Raw genomic sequence first — 22,727 nt, forward strand, 5'->3', positions numbered from 1 at the left:
TATTTGCCACCCTAAAGGATTGGCTAAAGGCTGTGAATAATTTTTGGCCACAAGATCTATCTATGCAGATGACATCCTGCAGCACCCAGCAGTGGAAGGACAGTGGTCTGGATTTGGCACATCTCACCCATTCAACTCTAGGGACATGTAGGAAATCAGAGTCCTCTCCTCTCTCCTCATTGCTGCTAAACAGGTGACAGAGTAATGACAATTCAAAAGTCTGCCATGTCACTTTTAGAGGCAGCAGTGAAATCACAACCATGTGAAGGTGCAGGGACAATACAGCCCTGAGGGGACCCCATGTTTTATACCTGTAGTAACACCATGAGTACTGACCACCGTTAAGTCAACGTACACTGAGGTTGAGATTCACCTTGTAAAAACTAGATGTATCAGTCCAAGTTGGCCATGAAACAGGCAACTCCAAGGGGTGATTCATCTGACCACCTTGGATACCCACTCTAAGCTGCAGAGAAGACGCCCATCTTTCACATCTTTCCCATTCCTGAAGAGGCAGCTCAAATGACTATTTCAGATGAGCGCCTGTCTGGGCTGAGAAGTTCCCCAGAGTACAGTACCAAGCAATAAGGGCATAATATCCATGGCTTCTCTCCCAACACAAGAGCCTTGGTGAACTCACCTGTGCATCCCAGCGTGCACCCTCCATGAACAAACCGTGGACATATGCCCCTTCCCGAGGAGGACTGGCAAAATCTTCTCTATTCTTTTTTGTCACATCGCACTGCAAGGTCATCTTGTCCAAAGGCCACTCGTTCTTTCGGGCTGTGGACTGCATGATGGCTGTCAGGAAAGACTGGGGATTGAAGAACCCAGCAAGCCACACTGCGGAGGGTAAGGAAAAGTCTCCTGTCCAGGCCTCCAGCTCCTTGATGCGAGTGAGGAGGTCAGCAAACCATGTGCCCAGGCTGGCTGTGGAAGGGTAAGCTCTCTTTATCCAGGACTCAGGCACCGTGTCCAAGAAGAGGGCATTCTGCAAGTTCTCCATGTCACTTGTCATGGTCAGTTCTCCCTGAGTGAGAAACGGTATAATTAGCACTGACAACTGTTTAACCTGAACAAAGCCTGCTAGAAAGCAGAGGCTGAGCTAGGAAGAGCATGACACCCTGCACAGTCACAAATGTTCACATACTGTGAATTTCTTCATGAGTTTTGGGTTTTCATTAACACCTTCTATTGCATATTCCTGCATCCTCATCTTCCCTACTGTAAAAATACTACTTGGAGGAAAAGATGTGTAACAGAGTGACAGCCAGCATGGGTGTCCCTCAGTTAACCCAGTGTTGTTTCTGTTTTCTTTCATTGACTGAAGATCTTCATAGGGCAGATTTTCAGAGGTGCAAAGCTGTTCTTACTCACGCTGCCAGGACAGGATACTGTAGTCTCTGACAATCTACTCCAAAACTGTCCAAATGTTTTTTACATCAAGTCCTATCCCCCTTCTCTCCTCCGCTTCCCCTCACTCCCCTCCTCCTTTATTACTTTGCAGTGCAAGTCTTTCTTTTTGACTTCACATGTTGTCTGCAAATGTAATCACAGTTTCTTTCACAGCAGGGAAACATATAACAAATTAAGATATGATTCAGCCAAGTGAGATATATAGAGAGATTTGCTTTTCCTGTATCCAGCAATTAATTGTTTTTAAAGCTTTTAGAAACCTGTATCAGTTTCACCCAGGCAGGAGAAGATCTGGAACATCACTGCATGGCCAGAAAGGGCTTCTGCACAGCAATAACAGCATCCCTCTTGAACTTCTGGTACTCTGCAGAGGGTCCCCAGTCTCTGCTAGTCTAAAATTAAGAAAATTCCTGCTATATCCAGCTGAAATTACATTAAATCTAAGCAAGAGATGCCTGGATGGTACCAAAGCTGAAAGGACAGCTAAGAGAAGCCATTAAGAGATGCAGCAGTTTGTGCAGCAGGTTGCGCAGAGGGGCACACAGACAGGGCTCAAACTCTGCCAAGGACAGCATACACTTGCTTAGCAATGGTGGTGACATGCCATGGGTCATTCTCCTCGGCACTGCCTGGAGCAACTGTTCCTGGTACAGCAGAGGCCTTAGCTTGGACCAAGGTTCTGGAGCAACCGTCCCTGATACAGCAGAGGCCTTAGCTTGGACCAAGGTCCTGACCGAGGCTGCAGATCATCATGACTGGGACTGCAGGCACTGCCTGGAGCCTCTCATTGAGCCCGGGGCTAGGAGACTGTCTCCTTGCCTGTAGGAGATGTGTGTTGGTGGAGGACCTGTGACACCAAGTAAAGGATCTGCAGGAGGAGGCCAGCAAACTGTTTAGCATCAGAGATGATGAGAAAGAGACCAGCTGGATCTTCTCTGAGACCCTGCAGATAAAAGAGGAGCCTCAACTCCCAACAGTATCGAAGGAAGGCAGGTAGAGTCTGTGCCTATCTGTTTGGGAAAGGTTGACTCCCATGATGGAGAAGGCTGGAAGCTTGTGACTACCAGCAACAGGAGCAAGGCTTCTGTTCCCCCTGCAGATCTGCAGCTACAGAATAGGTTCAGTGGCCAGTTAGGATATGAGGGGTTGGGAACTCTGTCCATCAAAGCATCCATGCCGATGGAGCCTGAGCCATGCAGCAGCACAGGAGAGATCAGTGAGTGACAGTAGTAGGTGAGTCCCTGCTGCAAAGGACAGAGGCCCCCATCTGCCAACCTGTCTTGCTCTCTGGGGACATTTACTGCATGCTGGCAGCATGGATCCAGGACACTATGGAAAGACCGTTGAGGTTTGTCCAGCCTTCAGACTATTACCCCCTTACACTCTTCCATAGGGCCACCAATGATACCCAAAGATGGGTGTGCTGCCATTCAGAGGGACATGGACAGGCTGGAAAATTGAGCTGAGAGGAACCTCATGAAGTTCAACAGAGGGAAACGTCGAGTCTTGCACCTAAGGAGGAATAACCCCATGCACCAATACAGGTTGGGGACCAACTGCCTGGAAAGCAGTTGCAGGAAAGGACCTGAGAGTCCTGATGGACAACAAGCTGACCATGAGTCAGCAATGTGCCCCTGCAGCAAAGAAGGCTACCAGCGTCCTGGTTTGCATTAGGAGGAGCATTGCCAGCAGGTTAATGGCAGCACTCTGCTCAGCACTGGTGAGGCCACATCTGGCATGCTGGGTCCAGTGCTGGGATTGTTCAGTCTCAAGAAGAGATGGTTCAGGGAGGATCTTTTCAATATCTATAAATATCTGTAAAGAAGATGGAGCCAGACTTTTCTCAGTGGTGTCCAGTGACAGGACAAGAGGCAATGAGAACAACTTAAAATACAGGACATTCCATTGTACACAAGTACAAACTTTAGAACAACTTAAAATACACGACATTCCATTGTACACAAGTACAAACTTTTTTTACTGTGAGGGTGATTGAACACTGGAACAGGTTACCCAGAGAGCTCGTGGAGTCTCCATCCTTGGAAATTTTCAAAACCCAGCAGGGCATGGTCCTGGGCAACCTGCTTTACCTGACCCTGCTTTGAGCACAGGATTGGACTAGACAATCTTGAGAACAACTAATCTGTGATTTTGTGACACTCAAGCCAAGCAGTCTGCAAAGACAAAAACTTGCAAATGCAGGCTCAGCTTCTACAGGTACGTAATGCCCTTCACAATTTAAATCTTTGCATGCCCCATGCTGAGCTAGAGGGGTACAATACACCACAGCAGTTTGGAGACTTACAGTTAATTTTGATCACTGGTTTCCTTTATAACTACTTATATTTGTCCCCCTTATCATTTTGCCAAAATTTATCTGACTTACAATTTCTCTTTGCCTCAGGCTGAGTATACTTATATTTGTCCCCCTTATCGTTTTGCCAAAATTTATCTGTCTTACAATTTCTCTTTGCCTCAGGCTGAGTGTTTTTGGAAAGATTAACTGAGCTATTGCTGAGAACGAGGGCGAGGGAATTGGGTCAGTCTATTCACATTAAAAAATTCCAACTGTTCTTTCACAGACTTCATGCCTCCAGCCATGAGGTCAGCAGAGGTGCCCTTTACTGGGGCCACAAAAATCTATGAAGCTTTAGCAAAAGTTGAAATCCGCTTAAAGCAACCCCAACACATGTTTAGCAATGCTTGTCTGAGTCCAGCAGTTAAAAACCTTTGCGGTTTATTCCTATACTGACCATGCCCCACAGAGCTCTGATCTGCAGATCACACTGACAGGCTACAGTAGGACAAGATCACAGCTAGACACCCAACCAGACCATCGGAGAGCAGTAATGAGTGCCCTTGTGGATGGCCCATGCTGCATCTGGCACTAACAAGTGGAAACAGGCTCAGTGCTGAATGATCAAGACTTGGGGCAAACAAGCATGCCAGCGCTCTTAGGTTAGCAAGCATTTTCTCAAAGGAAATACACTGCAAAGAGACCAGAGAGACTCCCGAGCTTGGAATACAACTTGTCATCAGAATAGGAATCCTCTGAGCTAACCACGCTGTTGCAAATGCAATACTCAGAGCTGCTGGATGACAGCTAAAACAAAGGGCTTGAATGCACACCTACTCCACACACTGTGTTTTATCAAAGGGAGGAAGGGTATCAGCTGAATTCAGGCACTGGAAATGTCCACTCTAGCACTTCTGGCTTTTTAGCAACGCTTATCTTCCCACACACCCCCCTTATTTTTTTTTCCCCTGTGAAAGTTTCTAAATATCCACAATAAAATTCATTTTGTCTGGCAATAAGCAAGGGCAGTACTTCAAGAGGATATATCTCCCTAGCACCCACCAATTCAAATCAGAGCTGAGAGCACTTTTGTACTGCCCCCATGCCTGGAAGCCACTGCAGCCCTGGGATCCCCATTTAGAGTTGCCCCCCAGAGATCTGTGATTTCCCATGCAGAAATCCCCTCCCTGGGAAATGTTCATCTCTCAACAGGATGGACCGGTACCAGGCATTACTAAACCTCTGCTCCAAAGATGACTTCTTAAAAGTAGTAAGCTTTTGAAACCATACGAACCTGCTGGGTTTCCCAATGGAGAACAGATTTCTGGTGGACAGAGAAAATCATGTGTACAAAGGTTTTAAGATGTTTTTTGTTTTAACACTCTTGAAGCTAAAAGCGACAAATAGCGTTAAATGAAAAGGTGAAAGGCGGACTATTTGCAATTAGTCCTAAAACATGAGGAACAACTGTAACCACCTTTCAAAGTACACATCACCTTCTGTCATTTCATGTGAGCAGGGACCAGTTAAGTCTCTACCAGTAAATCATCTCATTATTTCTATTCAATGATTCTACATTTGCAGGGAATCTCAAAATGATGGGTTATCTGGTAAGAGGTCTTTAAAGTCCTGGGTAATTCCAAGCACAAGAGTCAAACAACTTAAGATTTCTTATTTTGGTATTTGCCATGAAGTGACAAAGAAATACAAAGGCAGCACATGCCCTGTGCATTTCGTCTTAGGCACCTGAGCTCTTTCACTTTACCTCTAACACACTTTAAGACGCACAATTAAAGCTCATACAACAGAAAATCATGGCCATGTCTAATCAGAGGGTCTTGTAATGAGCTTCACAAGGCTGTCAAAATTATTTGACCCCATCAGGGGGGAATTGCCATGGCTTTGTTATTTAATAACTTCTGTTGGCACACAAACTCTGAAGTATCATTGTGGTTCCTTCTTCATTCATATCACATGGGTCATCATCTCCCATCCCAGAAGAACTGAACTTAGACCCTGAGAGGACCTATTCTATAGGCTGGTCTCTGACTAAAACCATGGCAAGACCTTGCAGGAAGAAGAAAAAGTCTGAGGGGCAAAGTACTGCATTGGTCACAGCAGGACACTGAGAACCACAGGGCCTTCTAACAGTGACAGTCAGAAGTATTTTGCACTCCTGGAAAGGTTTTAAAACAGGTAAAAATATTGCAAAATGTGTGCAAGCGGTCAAATTGATTTAAAGACATAACCCTCATGATCATATATCCTGTCTAGTTTTATTTTCAGGAAACAAATGAATTAGCAAATGTAATTCTCAGGAAGGCTTAAGAAAAGCAATTTTTAAAGCCTGCGCACTCAAGCATACTTGTTGGAATCTCCTGTGAGAGTTCAAAGCATCTAGAGCAGCTATCTCTCATAGTTGTCCAAACACAATTATGCATAAATTTGCATTTCAGATGCTGAATACTAAAGTGCATCCAGAATGATTCAAGTTACTTTTTTTTTTTTCCCCAAAATACTGGGAGTAATTTTCATTAAAGACACCCTTGAAGGAAATCCTAATCAGCCTGTAGATATTCCCTCAAGATGAGCAGACTATTGTCAGAAATTGTTTTCTCAGTTAAGGTTATTTTCACTTGATACAGTGAAATACCCAGCTAGCCTTACAAAATTTGGTCTTACTTTACCGTTTTATAATATTTATTATCCTCATATTGGAGGCTTATCCTTCACTGAAGTTGCAAAATAGAAAATCTGCTTGCAAAAATTACACTGGGTACAACATTAACATGCAAGTGTTTCTGCCCAGCCTCTGGTCTCACTGAAGTCATTCGGAACAAAGGGCTTTGAAATGCAACATGCCAGTTATTTCTGATGGCTACCAGTCTATTTCAATTTCTTTTCCTCTTAATGGGATGTCTCCTATTTTTGGACCAAACAATCACTTTCTGCTACACAGACACAATGAATTATTCAAAAATTCAAATTAGGCATGACATTTCTAAATCGTCTTCTTTTACCAGATAGTCAGTTAAAAACAATAAGACTTGCTTCCTCTGTGTTTTATTTATTCTCTTCTGAGATCTGTGGTTCCTGTTATGTAAACTCTCCTCCTCTGAGTGCTGTCAGTAAAGATCCCCAACCCCAGAGATTAACGTGCATTAACAGCCCTCATAGGACCTGCTCTCAAAAGGAACCATTAAAAAATGATTTCTCTACCAAACTGAGTGTGAGACCTAGCTGTCAAGTCAGGACAGCAGCACTGCCTACAGAAAGAGCCAACAGCAGGGCCAAGCATCCCCTGGCCATTTTGCGTACACAAGGCATGGGAAGGGCCCCTTGGGGGATGCTGGGCAGCGGTGTGGGTCGTGCGCGATGTCTAACTCAGCTCTGCAGGGACCCACATGCAGCCTTTGCTTGGCACAGAAGAATTGCCCACTGGTGGTATCTCTGACCCTTGAAATTTGTCTCTTGAGCATATACAAGATGAAGAAATGCTAACACAAATAGATACTGCTACTCATCTGCTCTTCAGTAGTCCTTAAGTCCTGGCCCTGAGGTATCTCTGAATCACACCGTAGGTACTGAGGCTGTTGGGACCAACGTATGTAGTCATTAGAGGTGCCTTTTCTGCAGATACCATCTCACTTCCCTGCCATGATTTGTGGCAGGGTTTTGGGGAGAAATTTGCACCCTCTATTATTGCCTGATTTCTGTGGTTTATTTTGTCTGTGGTTTATTTAAGCCCATGCATCCACTCCTTCCCCCTACCAATATTAAATAGTTTGTTCTTCTCCACATTAGATCTAATTGCTACACATTGTCCCAGTTACAATTATATCTCGTTTGGTGCTCCAGGATTGAAACATTAAATCACTTCTGTTTACCTGTCTCAGGAAACAGAATTTTCAATTCCACTGCCTTATGCTAGAAAATAAAGGAAATCTGTTTATAATAATTGACTACATAAATATCAGCCTATTTTAAAATGGACTGTACATACTGGGCCACCATGAAATGTCTGTGATATGTCTCTCTCTTTAATCAAGACAATAAGCATCAGCAGCAAATGCAATGCAAAATGTCTCAGCTAGTATGGACCCAAGCTGCTGGGTTCACAGTGTACAGCACAACGCAGCTGGGATTTACAAGCAGCTTAGTCCTATCCCCGCAGAGATGCAGCTACCTAAAATCCCAGAGCCAACCCTACCACCTCTGCGTGCACACTGCAGATATGTCCTTTGAAGATCTCTCTTCAAAGCTGCCCTCAGGAGAGGGTTGCGATTGTCATTCAGTCTCAAAACAGGTCCTCCTTGCTCACCTGTCAGCTCTTTCTACTAATGGCTTCATACAAAGTAGTTGCAGTTCCTTCAAGCGCGATGGTTCCCATGGCATACAAAGTTATTTCTGCAAGCTAAGTATTTTGGCAAAATGGGATGACAACCTGTTATTCAGGAAATGATGGAACAGGGAATGCCCAGCAACTGATGTCCTTAATTGCTGCCTCACACCATGAAATCATCCAGGGAACAACTTTGTGTTGACGATGCAGGGAAGGCATCAGGGTAATATTGAAGCCACCAGCTTTGTGCTGCAAGATCCAGGCAGCATTCCTCTGCTACACTTAGGCCTTTCCAAGGGATGTACAGCACTTGGCTATGGTGAAGAGTCTTTTGGGATGACAAGGTGAAGGGGAAGTGTTACTACAGGGCAGCAGGGCTGGCTAGGCAGGTCTTCACTCACTTGCAGTGCAGTCTGATCTATGCTGGTTTATCCCCTAAATCAGTAGCCTTTTATATTTTGTTCCACCAACTGCCTGGGAGCGGATTCAGCAGATGACTTCCCCTACCAGTGGGTGCAGCCTCAAAGCACAGCTCTCTTGCACATCCTGTTGAAAACAGCAATTTACATCCTACCTGGTGTGTCCTGCCAACCCCAGAGCTCCTTGCTGTTCTCCATAAGCAATAGCCAAAGCCACCACCCAGAGGGACAGACATCACGTTCCTGGAGCACAGTCTAGTTTCTTACCAGGGTGGAGAAGCAACTGTGGGTGGAGCAATCATGGACAGTATCTCCACAGGGAAGGTCTGCTCCTGACCCTCCTCCATTAGCAAATGACTCATCCCCAGCAAGGGGAGTTGTATCTCTTCCAAAACTCTTGAGTTTTTAGGCTTTTTCTCTTATAGCTCTGGACATTTTGTGTCCTTACACATGACCAACCTTTCCTTTGATTTCAGCTCAGCTTGTGCCTTTAATGACACTTTGTTACAAGTTCCCCCCATAACTGGGCATTTTGTGAAAAGGCGTGATTTTTTGCCTTACCTTTAAATAGGCCATGTCTCAATTTCTGAGTGACCTATTGTTGCTGTGCTACAATATGGGGTGGAGAGAAGTGCTTGGTCTCCGTTCCCAAAAGCAGTCATTGCTATGTTTATCTTTAACCTCTCCCAGTGCCTGCACTCATGGCCTGCAGACAATGTGCCGTTCGAAATCCATCTGTGAACCCTTCCCCAACCCCAAGTTGGTTTTGCAGCCAGCAGTGCTGAATACAGAGTGTGACCCCTTTTTTTCCCTGAGCACCTCTTCCGTTTATCAAGATTTTACGACGCTGCAGTCACAAGCATCCAGAGCTCCTACCTTCAGACCCAGATCCAGTTCCTTGAGAGAGCGCTTTATTTCACTGGTGAGGATGTTCATGCGCTCACATTCCTGGAAGGCAACCACAATGTATGGCGTCCTCTCCTCCACCTTTGCCATCAGTTCTGCAATGTTAAATTCATCTATCAATTTCTCTAACATCTCTTCCAGCAGAGCTTTCACCTGCCAAAGGGAAAAGAGAGAGAGATGTTAGTGAATGACCCATTGGGTTTCCTCAGCTGACAGCTGCCTGAATACAGGATGAAAACTCCACCTGCCAGTTACTGTCTCCGAAAACAATCAGTGTCAGCTGCGCTGGGCATGGCACCTTTCAAAGAGCTTGCCCCATCCTATTAAAATTCAAATGCTGACAAAAGTTAATGTCAGATGAGAAGCTTTCAAAATGATGGTTTAAAAATGTCACCGTGACACGTAGCAGTCTCCTTTCTTCTTGGGTCTTAAGTCTGTATTCTTGCTTCTCCTAAGGTCAGATTCAACGCAAGAAGACGGATGGGGCTATAGCCTCGGCTGAGCCTCAGGACAACTGAGCTTATGAGCTGTTTTTCTGTGGTATATTGATAGAGAGAGGTGATCATATAAAATTGAATTTTAAGCTGAATTTGGCATTCTGAACTAATAGAGCCGTGGAAGAAAAGCATAATGAAACAAAATTATTTTCTGGTCAACATTACAGCTTGATTTGGAAACAGTGCTTTATATCTCTAAATACTAAATATTTATGTATCTCTAAGTACTAAACAGTTTCTAGTGTCTAAAAAATAAATAAAACAGACAAAAACTTTTCTGATTGACAATGAGGCATGAAGACCCTAATCTTCATGGGATCAGCTGTATCTCTTAGGTTTACGTGGACCGTTAGGCAACTTGGTATGGAAGTCTCTTGCTTTACTTCTGTGCTGGAACCTGAGCAGAACTTCTGCTTCTTGGGAATTTTTCAAGAACACATAACACACAGCTACAATTCTGCGATTTGATGTGCAAAACGTGGTGTGCGGGCACCAGTACCAGCTGCCAGCCAGTGACAGAGGCAATGCAGGGTAATTTTATTGCCATGCCCATCAACATTCATACTTTGGACTCTGTGCTCCAATTTCCTCCCATTGCTGCTCTTCCAAACCCTCCACATTCGCATCAGACGTTACAAAGAGGTGACGATGTGTAGGCTGTTATTGCAACCAGCTAGGTGGTTAAAGTTAAAGCTCAGCTGGAAAAGCTCTTCAGCTGCACCTCAGGTGCAGTATAGAAATATCCTCTAATTTGAAATTCCCCTGCAAAACACTTTGGCTCTGATTTTTTTCACAACTACAGCTCATTTTCTGTAATGTGGTCTCAGAAACCTGTGGGAGTAACTGGACTTGTCAGAGCCTCAGGAAAATAACAGGCTCACAGTTTCCCTGTAAACTCCCTAAAACCACCTCAGCCAAATCAGGGGCTGGAAATCCTCAAATGGAGGAACCAAGAGACAACTCTTAACTCACTCTCATTCAAGGACCAAGTGAAAGGGATACAGCCAGTGCCAGTTATAGGTCAGATAACGAGAGAGGTAACCTCCAGAAGAAAATTAGCTGTGGGAGCATCCCCCCAGGCACAACACTGTGCAGTGGGGCCACACTCAGGTTGCTTTCAGACAGCTTTTCTTCCCAGAGAGATCACGAAACTATGAGGACTTCTGTGCTCCTGTGACAGTCTTTGACTGTCACCAGGCGTTTGCAGGGTAGCCATGCCCTGTGATACCATTGCTGGATCACTCACTGATAATTTTGCTTCTCTGGCCAAGGAGTTTAATTGTATTTCAATAGCAAAAGGACTGGGAGGGGAGAAGTAGTCACATTTGCTATCTTTGAGCATGTGCTTTGGCTTTGCTACTTCTGGATTATTCCCCTTACCCCAAATTCCAGTATAAACTGAAAATTGAACATGCCCAGCACTTCTAAGAGCCCCTTAGGCAAAGGCAGTAAGTTCTCCAGCTCCACACCAAGCCAAAGGAAGCATGTGTGAAACCACAGAATTCATATAAGCTTTCTCTATTAGCAATTCATTAATTTGCAAAGCTTGAAACACAGGGCTGGGACCTTAAGACTGCAGAAATAAAAAACTGAGGGAGTATTGGCTGGTTTCAGATCCTGTTATGAATGCTTGGGCCAGATTTTAATGAGCTGTGAGTTTTGAGAGGAAAGGCTGAGATCAGCCTACTATGTAGGCATAGCAAAGGAGTTCAGCTGGAAATAAGGAATTACAAGGCCCCTGGGAGCTTGGGAGCTGGGTGGGACCTGGTGGCAGCAGTAAGAGGTGGGCTGAGTTCTGGGTGGCACATTGTACCTGGCAGACGGTGCACTCAGGAGCCCATTGGTATGCCAGTCACAGCACAGTGCACAGGGACTGGTGGCTCAGAGACAGTGGAGGCCACAGAAGGTTTATTTGCAACGTTTTCACAGGATGATAATGAAGGCACTGCAGTTCAGGGGGTAATTAAAAGCCACTGTCCTATTACTGACAATACTCCAATTACATCCCACCATGGTGATGTTCTGCATAATATGAGGCTAGTGGTTTTAGACACTCGGTTTGTATCCAGCAAAGGCAGATCACATTGTAATAAGCAGTTGTGAGACAAACCTGAGCTAGACAGGACTACCTATGAATGAGGCAGGTATCAAAATTCAACAGCTCTACCACTCTCACCGTTTCTTCCCTGGTCACCGCTCCTCCTTCGCCCACGCTGGTGTCCCGGGACTGCATCTCCAACACGATGCGGAAGAGCTTCTCTGAGGTCTGGGTAAGGAAGCCAATCTCAGCATTGGGATGGAGGCCATACAGATAAGGAGACTCTGGAGGCAAGGCATCGTCTATGTACTATACAGAGAAATTCAGGTTCAGATTAGATACAGAGTCCAGGGCACTTTGCCTGCACAGTTCATGGTGCTGGAATTATCACCCACCCAGGTAAGCAAGCCCAGGCTCACATAACTCCGCTTGTGGCTGAAACACCGGTAAACTGACGGGAGAAGGGAGTGTACGATTGTTTACAGAACTGTTTCTACTCCTGCTATGAAAGTTTAGTAATTGCTGAAGTTTGGCTTGGCTACATATCTTGGGCCTGGACCTTCACAATTATCCACTGTGCATTTCAGCATCAATAGCCTGAAATATCTTGTGAGAATTTAGCTTCCAGTAGTTAAGTTTTATGAACAAAACCAGCCTAATATGCCTACCTTTGCTACCACATTTGTGTACACAGAACAGATGAGATCAGTAAGTAGATGAACAAGACCCTTCAGTGTTTCTCATCAAAACTGATGATAAAAGGAGCTTGAAAGGGCCATTTTAGCAAACAGTATGTGGATGTAGTTTTCCAGGAGCCCTACTCAAGTCTCAAGAGTCAATACAGTTGTTCTCTTCATGCATGAACAGAATGAGCCCATGATGAAGTAGCAAATTACCATTAGACTTGGTTCATTCAAGGGAATGCTGAAACGTCTACAGAAACAGCACATAATGGGAAATAACAGGAGGTGTGTTGAAACACTGCAGTCCTATTCACTGCCTCCTAAGACAGATTACAGGGCAGTTATGGAAGACATTACATTTATGTGTGTAAATAATGCCAGAAAACAAAGAGCTTACCTGATGATAGCCATTATAGTCCATGTTCCCTGGGAGGGGGAATCCTGGAGCAAGGAGAAGCTCTCCCTCCAGCATTTCTGGCTTAATAAATTCTTCCAAATAGGTTTTGCAAAGCCGCCTGTCCCAGTCATCTGTAATGTGACCTCCGTACATAATCTCACCAAAAAGGTAGCGTAAATCATCATATGGGACCTGAAGAATGAACCAGGAGGGCATGGAGGAGTTCAGACAGCCAGAGCTCCACCAGCCATGTCGTTGAGCTGCAGGCTACAGCACTAAGCACTGATCTGCACAGTGAGTGCTTCCAATTCACTATTTCAGTTTTCTAAGTAAACAAACATTAGGTAGTAGTTAAATCCTGCCCAAGGAAAACTGGATCACAGCATAGATTTCGTGCCGTTTCCCACTGAAATGCAAATTTATTCTAACTCTGTTAAACTAAAGACCACTATGTATTTTCCATGAATAAAGACCACAGGCACTATTTGCTATGATTTGTAAATTGCTACAGATGTGAGTGGCGCTGAAGATTCCCATCTCACCACAAAGGTATACCGAACTGTGAAGTTATAAAACCAAAGAAAGATACCAAGGAAATGGCATTTAAGGAGACTTCCCAGGAGTTTCAACACAAGCCAGTCCATCACTGGTGGTCAAAAGCCACCAAAGAGCCCACCTTTGATTCACGTACCTTTGAGCTGGCCTCCAGGTAATTATACAGCACGTTCACAGAGATAGTGAGGTCTCCAGTATTAAAGGGGTAGGAACGGTTCCAGCCTTGGGGGCCAAACTTGCGTCTTTCTGCCACCAAGGCATGGAAATAGCAGAGGGCAAACAGGATGCTCTTGAACTCATTCTCCCGGGTGCACATCTCCAGGGTATCCTGCAATACAGGCAGAGAGGTGGGGCTGTGTAAGTCCACACTGCCCTCTGTCTCAGCAACTCTCAGGGCCTCCCAAATACACCGGACTTTGGACAGGGGTGAATTCTGATGCATATTTTCCAAATTAGTATTTTCTTTTCCAACTCAAAGTGGCTTTGCACAGGAACACATGGTGACAGCCAAGAAGGGAAGAAAACCTGCATCCACCCAACGCCCCATCACCTGCACATGCCTCACATCCCACAGCAGGGAGATGGAGAGAGGGACCACACAGGGCAAGCGTGCCAGCGATGTGACTGGGACCATGGCCCTAAGCAAGGCTCCTGCCGAGGAGGATTGTACCTGGAAGAACTAAAGTCTGTCGTGCCCCTTGAGTACAAAAGGTTTCCTTGAGGCAGCATTTCTCTGAGCTGCAGGGCTGAAGCAGCAGGGAGTTCTCCCAGAAAGGCTGTGCTCCCGCTGCCATGACCCTCCGCACAAAGCCAGCCCAGTGTGTGCTGCAGCTGCGTATTTGCTGACAGCATGACCTTGGCGCAGCACACCAAAGCAGAGATGTGAGAAACTGCTAAAAATCCAAGCAGGGGAGATCAAACACTTGCAAAAAATCTAATGCAGCTCTTTAAAGCCAGCACAGCAACAGGTGCTTCCTTTCCCAACTTCCAGGTGACGCTTAAAGTTTGAATATCTACAAACGAGTAGGTAGAATCGTGATGTCGGAGGTGGAGAGGTGGGAGCCAGAGTCATTTAATCAATGAAAATGAACAAAGGGAACTGGTCTCCAAAGAACCCTGAACGGTTCTTGGAGTGACGTCTCAGCAGGCTGGCACCAAGGGGAAGCCTGAGCAGCCATGCCCGTTCCCAGCAGCATGAGCATCAATGTTACAGGAGAGCAGAGCAGCGGAAGGGATGAAGGACTCAAGCTGTGTGCATGGCATGAGGCTGAAGCTCAGCTCTCATGGGGGAAGCTGAACCCCCTTTCTGTGGCTGAAGCCAGGCAGAGGCTTGGAAAGCTCTGGCCCTCGCTCTGCGTTGGCAAGAGCAGTGTAGCTGAACAGTGGATCCCCTGCTCCATGGCAGGAACCTGATGAGATCTCCCATGGCCAACAGTACAGATCTCCCCAGACCTGGGAGATGAACATATTGGGTAGGGCTTGCCTGCACCTCCACCCACATCTCTGCAAACCCTCCCTGCGAATAACATATCCAGGGTACGGTGGCTCTGACCTGCACAGCTGAGCAAGCAGCTAAGCAAGGAGGGAGTAGCTACACCAGCCCCTCCATCCTCCCTCCCCAGGGACAGCCCCTTTAAGTCCATTCTGCTATGTGACAAAGACAAAAAAGGGTGCCCATGTGACTTCCCTTCATTGCCTTTATCTTAAAAAAAATTTAGACCTTTAATCAGCTGGGGAGTGTAATAGAGCTCAGGGTCTGTGCTGAAGAGGGGGAATCCATTACTCTAAAGTAGGCAAGATGTTGACTAACTGCATACGATGATCAAGAACATCCCAAACCCTGTTTTCCCCTTGATGAGACAGCACTCTAAACTCCCTTCATTATCAGCAACCTGATGAAAAACTGGCTCAAATCATAGAATCATAGAATCACATGATTCTATGAAATATGTGCTGAGCACCTGCCTCATTTCAGAAAATGCCCCTGGACTTCAAGGAGAGCTTGCCTGAATGAACACTGAGTAAAAATCTAGCTCAGTCTCATTCGGCCTCCCTATTTAGTTGTGCATTTTTCTTCAGCTACAAAGCAGAACAATATTCCCCGCACAGAATAATGGGCCTTTTTTGTGGCTTTCAGCTGAAAGCTAAATTTGAACATCCATTCTGTACAAAGCAGGAAAATGAGGTGTAAAGGAATCCCACCCACTCTCTCCAGTATTTCTGATAAGAGACGTTTTATAATACTCCAGCAATTTAGAAAATGTTAATTACTATCGAATTGAAATGAACAGAGGCAGGATGGAAATGTTACTAGGGGTGAAGGTTGGTCCCTCTCTTGCTCTCCAGGACGTTTCATGGAGTTCAGGATGATGAATGACAGTAGACAAAAATGGAATAATCTTCCCTGACTACTTGCATTAATCCTTGCGTGGTGCCTCCCCGCCTCACCTGCTCAGCAATGTTAGCTCCTGCACCCAAGACTCCCTCCTTACCAACATCTAAGTGCAAAAATAGTTGAGCTGCCCCCATTTCTCTGCCCCATGGACCAGTGCCTGGGGTCCACAATAGGCTGGGGTTGCTCCTGCCTGGTCCCAAATGACAAAAGGCTGTATGGAGAGAAAAGAAAGCAAGCCTGCAAGGTTTGCCCTGCATGTTCCCGGCACAGTCACCAGCAGAACAAAGAGTCCGTAGTAACTTCAGTGCTAGTGATCAAAAAAGGCAGTCCGAGGGCTGAATGTACCTTCCATCCCTTCTGGCTGCTGTAGATTTAACAGCCGGGGTCTTGCTGTGAGAGCTCAGCACGCCAAGGTGACGGCGATGTGTGAATGCAGGTAATGGGCGTCCAGGGCAGCAGAACGCAATGGTCTGTGTCTCTAGGAAAGGTATCATCATAAATGCGAGTGGTTAGCCCTTAGCCTTTTGTGTCATGCGGAAAATGGGGTCAGCAGAAGCACAGCCGCCTCCAGCAGCGAGACATGCCGGGCTCCAGCATGCCTCGACACACAGGCTGTTCCCTGGGGAGCTGCCAGCACTTGATCCTTGCCCCGCTGCTGTTGGCAGCCTCCTGCCCTGCGGTGCCCAGAGCTGCCGAGCGAGGCCACAAAGCCGGCTTGTTTAATCACCGCATTATGACAACTCTAACATTGATCCATACCCGCTGTGGCACCAAGAAAAGAGTATTTCCTGTCATTTCCCCACACTTTGCTTTTGCGTCCCCTGCACAAGAGACTCAGCTGCAGTTCCAGCAGCAAAGAGCGGGGTCGGTGGTTGCTGTAACAGGAATGTGTGTATGTGGTCACCATGCAATAAAAGCAACAAGCAACCTGCCATCGGTTCTTCTTCTTGTGGGCCAGCAGTTCTCAAGATGGCCTACTTTACCCTCATCTGGCAAAGCAAGTCCTCCCTGCAGGGAGATTTCAGCTCTAATTTGCAACACTTCTGATGTCAGCAAGGTTTTGAGCTGAATGGCCTTTGGGCACACAACACCAAGTCCCCCTATGCTGCTCTGAAGGGTGATGTGGGATGTGACCACATCAGCAGTTCTGAACCTCTAATCCTGGTTAAACAGAAGGGGAAAAAAGCAAGGTTTAACCTGCTCGCCTCACCATGTCTTTGGGTGTTAGATGTAATATGTCACTCGCTAGCCCAAGAAGGAATGATACAGACACAGAAATCAAGTTGAAACATGACAAAAGTCTCCCAAATGCCGCATTCAGAAGTTTGATTCTGCAACAAAATAGCCTTTTTAAGGATCATATATTGGTGAGAAAATCATTAAACTGGACAGAACTCTGGTATCCTGTGACCTTCTGCAAGAAAGAGGCCATTCAGGATTACCTGAGTCCTCTCTTGGGAAAATCAGTGCTTGGAAAGAGATCTGTGCCCAGATCATGGAGAAGAGAGGAGGAGGTTGTTGGATCCAGAGACTACATGATGCAAAGGGACTCACGCGTCTGCTGCCTGGAAGCGGCACACACACATCACACTCTATATGGGGCTCCAGCAGCCCCAAGCTGACCTGTTGGCCAGCCACCGGCGTGAGCCCCGCTGCACTCCTACCTGGTTGAAGTTGTCAAGGGCTTTGTGCAGGTTTGCATGCATCCCAGTCGGGGCTTCATTGGTGATTTTGATGGAGTTCTCCAGGATGCCCTGGGGAATGATGTGGCTGTCAGGGGAGGGTGCCGGCTCTGCGCTAATGAAGATACGGAAATCCTGGTGGCTGCCCTCACTGTGCTGCTCCAGCTTCTTCTCCAGAGAACTCAGCCACTTGGCCACCAGGTGGATGTTCTGGCAGGGACAAAGGGAACAAGGCTTCATCAATCCCCCCCCATTTACACCCGAATCCATCACACCAATGAATGAGAAGCACCAAGGCTATGCTCTGGAAGTGGTACTTGCCCCAGTAGTCCCTGTGTGTAATTCACAGCCCCAAATATTCTGTCACATCAAGTACACTTTTAAACTCAAGATAATCAATACAAACCACCAGCAATGAAGCAAGCCGCTATTGGGTTTTTCGGTTCTCGGTGATGATACTTTCCTTGTTACAGTAATGTACAGCTGACGAAGTAGAGTTATTTCCCCAGATCTACCAATCTCAATTGAAAATGTCTGTTCATTTTTAACAGAATAACAGTGAGGACCCTCAATATCAGTTACTGGGAAAAAAAATCAAGCAGGTGGTTTTACAAAGACCTTTAAAATAAAATGTTTATTTATTCATGCAACTAACTGAAAATATCTGTCAGAAAATTAAGCAGCATTATGCAGATATGATGAAGTGGATGAAGACATGCCTCAGTTTTTCAGCTAGAGACCTATACAGTGTTGTAGTTTCCAGGCAAGAAAACAGCTTTTTTTATACTAGGAATGTGGCAGGTCACACACAGCAAGGTTTTGTGGGCTAAAACTACCCTCATTTTAAAGTTAACTGTGTAATCCAAGCCGATTGTGTTAACAGGCACTCTGGAAGGTGATTTATCCCATCCAAAGACAGGACAAGGAACTTGCTAAACTTAAATTAAAAGCAGCTGCCAAAAAGATAAACTGCTTGGAGGTGGCAAGGAAATTACATAAAGGAACCATATTAGAGGTTTAGAATAAATATATATCACCTATAAAAAGGACCAGAAAGGAGCTCTTGTGGTTAAACAGCAGAATAATGGAGACTATTAGGAGTAAAATGACATTCTTCAGAAGGTGGAAATTGTGTCCAAATGAGAAAAATAGAAAACAGCACAAAATCCAAGGCCAAAAAAGGTTTTAAGAAGCAATATTCTGAAAACCATAAAAACTAATAATAAAGCCTTTTCCAGAAGCCAGAAACCTACCAGAGAGCCTATAAACTACAAAATGATCAAGGTGTACAGGGAGTGCCCAAGAAAGACAAGGCCACCACAAAACAGTTCATATTTGCAGAAATATTCACTGCAGAGCTTGGGGAGGGTCTCACTGTTACAGCCTATGTTACATGGTGGTATCACTCAAACACTGAGCCTGGAGACACCTCTGGAGATCATCCATCCAATCCTCCTGCTCGAAGCAGGGCGAGCTAGAGCAGGTTGCTAACTGTATCCAGTTGGGTTTTTTGATATCTCCGAGGCTGAAGCCTCCACAACCTGTCTGCACAACCTGTGTGAGTGTTCAACTACCCTCACAGAAAAAATAAAATAGAATGAAATGAAATGAAATAAAATAAAATAAAATAATTATGTTTAAGGGAAACCTGTATTTCAATTTGTGCCCACTGCCTCTTGCTCTTTCACTGGGCACCATTATGAAGAGTCTGGCTCCATCCTCTGTACTCCCCCTGCCATGAGGTATTTAAACACATTGATAAACCTCTCTGAGCCATTGCTTTTTAAGGTTAAATAATCCCAACTCTTTCAGCCTCTCCTCATATGACAGATGTTCCAATCCCTTAATCATTGGAAAGATTTTTAAACTGAAGCAGCAGATTAAGAGTTTTTCTGAAAAATTGATAAACTAATAATAACAATTTATTAGGAACAGATGATATCCACCCTAAAGAAACTCATATATGGAAGCACTGCATTACTCCTCAGTATGCACTAGGCAAACTGGCAGGGGCTCTGTTAAACCATGAATTAACACACAAATAGTATGAGTTAGAGAAAACCAGGGATCTAAAATTTCCAACACATTTTAGATAGCTAATAGGGGAATATCCAAATCTGAGCTTGTCACCATATACTCCTTTTGCAGTTGCTAGAGAGGTGACCTCCAGCAGGCACCTCACCACACCAGCTTCAGGCATTGCCATGGACGGTGGAGAAGTTGCCTCCACGGGGCCAGTGTGTCTCCACGCTTGGATTTTCATCAGTATCAGTTATTTATCTTTCAGTTACCAGTATTATTGCAGGTGAGAGGGAAGGTCACATAGGCTATCAACAGGTTAAGACACAGGAAATGGGGTGGGAAGGTACTGATGGAGTTTGAGCTGCTCACCGTATTCAAAGAAGACCTGAAAGAGCAAATGATTACTGAGCTGACAAAATTAGTCATAAGAAAAAGTAATTTCAAATACTGAAAATAAAACCTGGTGGTAAAGAACTGCAAAAGTATGCCATCATTCTAAGTGACTGGCAATGATATGGCAGAAGAAATTCGGTGTTGATAGATGTGAAGTAATGCACACAGAAAAACAACCCTAGCTATAGATATAAACAATGATGGGTTCAGAATTAGCTATTACCACTCAGAGAAGAGATCTCGGAGCCCTTACAGTTATTTCCTCCAAATAGCAGTTCAATGCTTAACAATGTGAAAGCAATCAGATGTCAGCAAAGGAACAGAGAATAAAACTGCAAACATTATTATGCCACTCCATAAATCCATGGTGGGCCTTCATCTTGAAAACAATACCCAGTTCTCACTTCTCTATCCCCAAAAGGATATAGCTTCCACACAAGGAGACACTAAATTGTTATGGACTCCCCAGTTTGGAGAGAGAGGAGATCAGGGTGGAGGGGGTGAGTGAAGAGTAACAATGGAGGGATTAATAGAGCGGGTTGCAAGTTTAAAGAGTAAGTGGAAATATATTTTCATACAACGCATAACTAAACTTTGAATTCATTGTCTCGGGGTTTTGTGAAAGTTGAGAGAATCTCAACTCAGAATGAAACTGAACTTAGATCCACAGAGAGAAACATCCCTGCACACTTGCACTGTTTAAACACCCTTCCCCTCAGATTCTGGATGTGCCTTCTTACAGGCAGGGGGCTGGGCTGGCAGCATTTTGGTCTGCCCCAGTACGGTACATTTATAGATTGATGCCACATAGGAACACCAAGGGAGCTCTCTCATGAGAACACAGAAACTCTCTTCTGGCTTTTCTGTTGGAGGTTTCAAGTGCCTCTCGTGAACTACTTATGGAGAGATCCCAGCCAGGACTGGAGAAGAGGGTGAACAGTTGTAGAAAAGGAAAAGCTGAGGTCCTTTAGGGTTGGGACAAAGCAGTGGCTGCAGTCACAGACTACTAGCAGTACTTGTAAGTGCTGGTGGGCTGGGTCAGCACTCAGAGAGGGACCAAGAGGCAGGAAGGACCGCATGGTGATGCATCTCTCCAGAGGAGCTGAGGTGCCTCAGGAGAGAAGAGGCGAAAAACTCAGTCACATCCAGTCCATCCCTTTGCACATCAGTGACTGTCCTTGCACACTGCCATGTCCTTGCCAAGTCCTGGGTGCAAAAATCAGTGTCACCTCTCACTTTTGTAGAGGGATCCTGCTAAGGATCGGTATGTTTACATTTGGTATCTCAACTATTTTTTTTTTTAGCTACTTATATATGTAGTTATCATGGTGAAGGCTGACTTCTAGATTCCTAAAAGTGACAACAATGTATGTAGATCTGAGTCTTGGCTCTGCAAGCAATGCCACCCAGCCTCTACAAGCAGCTGGACTAGCAAGCACACTTACCTCCTTCAGAGAGTAACTCCCCTCTCAAGTGTCAAAAAACAAGAGCTCTAGTCTGTTCTTGGGTACACAACCACAACTTCAGTACATGTTGCCTTCACAATGGCTTTATGCCTCTGGATCTGCACCAGTTTTCAAGAGTACTGGATATGGGTGTGTCTGAACACAGATGTCTGTGGCTGAACTAGTCATCCCACCAGAGAGTCATGGAGAAGGTAGGTCATCTTATCCTAAACGAGATGTGTGCAGTACATCCGATGCATCACTCCGGTGAAAGTGTCCAGCTCTCCCCCTGGCCTGGAAAAGGGGGCTGCGGTGACTGGGTCAGATGGAGTTGTTTCTATTGCAGGCACCTGAAGTTAAAGGGGATGAGTGGTGCTTTCAGAAGCCTCCTAGTAATATGGGAAATACATTACTCTCACTGGCTTCAGGAATATCAGAAAATAACACAGCAAGTGTGCAACTGCGTTTTCAAGACTGTAACGTCTTTTAAAAAGGCGCGCTTAAATATTTCCATTTTCTTACCCTCTATGGGGCTGCGTACAAAGCATACCAAGAACTCAGAAAAGCTCCTGTGCTTGTCTCCTTGCCCAAGACCTCTGTGTTTCAGATGTACATACTACCTTCTCTGCCACTTCATGACTTCAATATTGCCCTCTTCTGCGCAAGATTTTATGGGGTTGTCTTGATGCCTTAAGTCAAATAAATTGCTAGACGACTCCTGCCAGAGGTCAAGCCTCCGTCTCTGAGATGGCAGCTGCTTCAGAAACATGAGTCAAGAGAATTATTGTTGGGGGAAGCCATGGATGCCTCGCACCCTCCAGTCCTGTTGCCCCAAATCTGATTCACATGGCTGGGAACTTTTCTTATTTAGAACTGCATAAATTCAGTCTCCTTCCCTGAAAGGATTTAGGATTGTGCTTACATTACATGGATGAAATGGAGTTTGGGGTGTGGGGAGATACAAGGGGGAGATGCCTGAGCAAAGGAATCATGTTCTGGGGAAGAGTTGTTCTGTCATAAACAATGACCGTGTGAAGAGCAGCAGACAAAATGCAATTATATCTGACTGCTAATGCACCAGTGCTTGCCTGATGCATTCAGGATTTCAAGAGATGAGGTAATCCCCAGGGTCCAGGCAGCCAACTCACTCTAAAAACACAAGTCAGTAATAAAGTAGGACTGGACTGAAACCTGTAACCAAAGTGTTTCAAACAGCCACAGACATTTAGTAATATAGGGAA

General features: G+C 45.3%; 1 protein-coding gene across 1 annotated transcript in view; it reads right to left on the bottom strand.

The window, feature by feature from the left end:
• Positions 1 to 640: 640 nt before the first annotated feature.
• Positions 641 to 22,727, bottom strand: part of LOC104076729 (dynein heavy chain 9, axonemal-like) — a gene marked incomplete at both ends in the record, with an annotated part of 78,857 nt that continues 56,770 nt past the window's right edge. Inside the window, 5 exons of the mRNA XM_009577700.1 lie at positions 641 to 1,030; positions 9,350 to 9,532; positions 12,053 to 12,223; positions 12,995 to 13,186; positions 13,686 to 13,877. Coding sequence (XP_009575995.1) covers positions 641 to 1,030; positions 9,350 to 9,532; positions 12,053 to 12,223; positions 12,995 to 13,186; positions 13,686 to 13,877 — 1,128 coding nt within the window. The remainder of the gene's footprint in view (positions 1,031 to 9,349; positions 9,533 to 12,052; positions 12,224 to 12,994; positions 13,187 to 13,685; positions 13,878 to 22,727) is intronic.

The sequence above is a fragment of the Fulmarus glacialis genome, unplaced genomic scaffold, assembly GCF_000690835.1.
Source record: "Fulmarus glacialis isolate BGI_N327 unplaced genomic scaffold, ASM69083v1 scaffold4980, whole genome shotgun sequence".
Taxonomy (NCBI): domain Eukaryota; kingdom Metazoa; phylum Chordata; class Aves; order Procellariiformes; family Procellariidae; genus Fulmarus; species Fulmarus glacialis.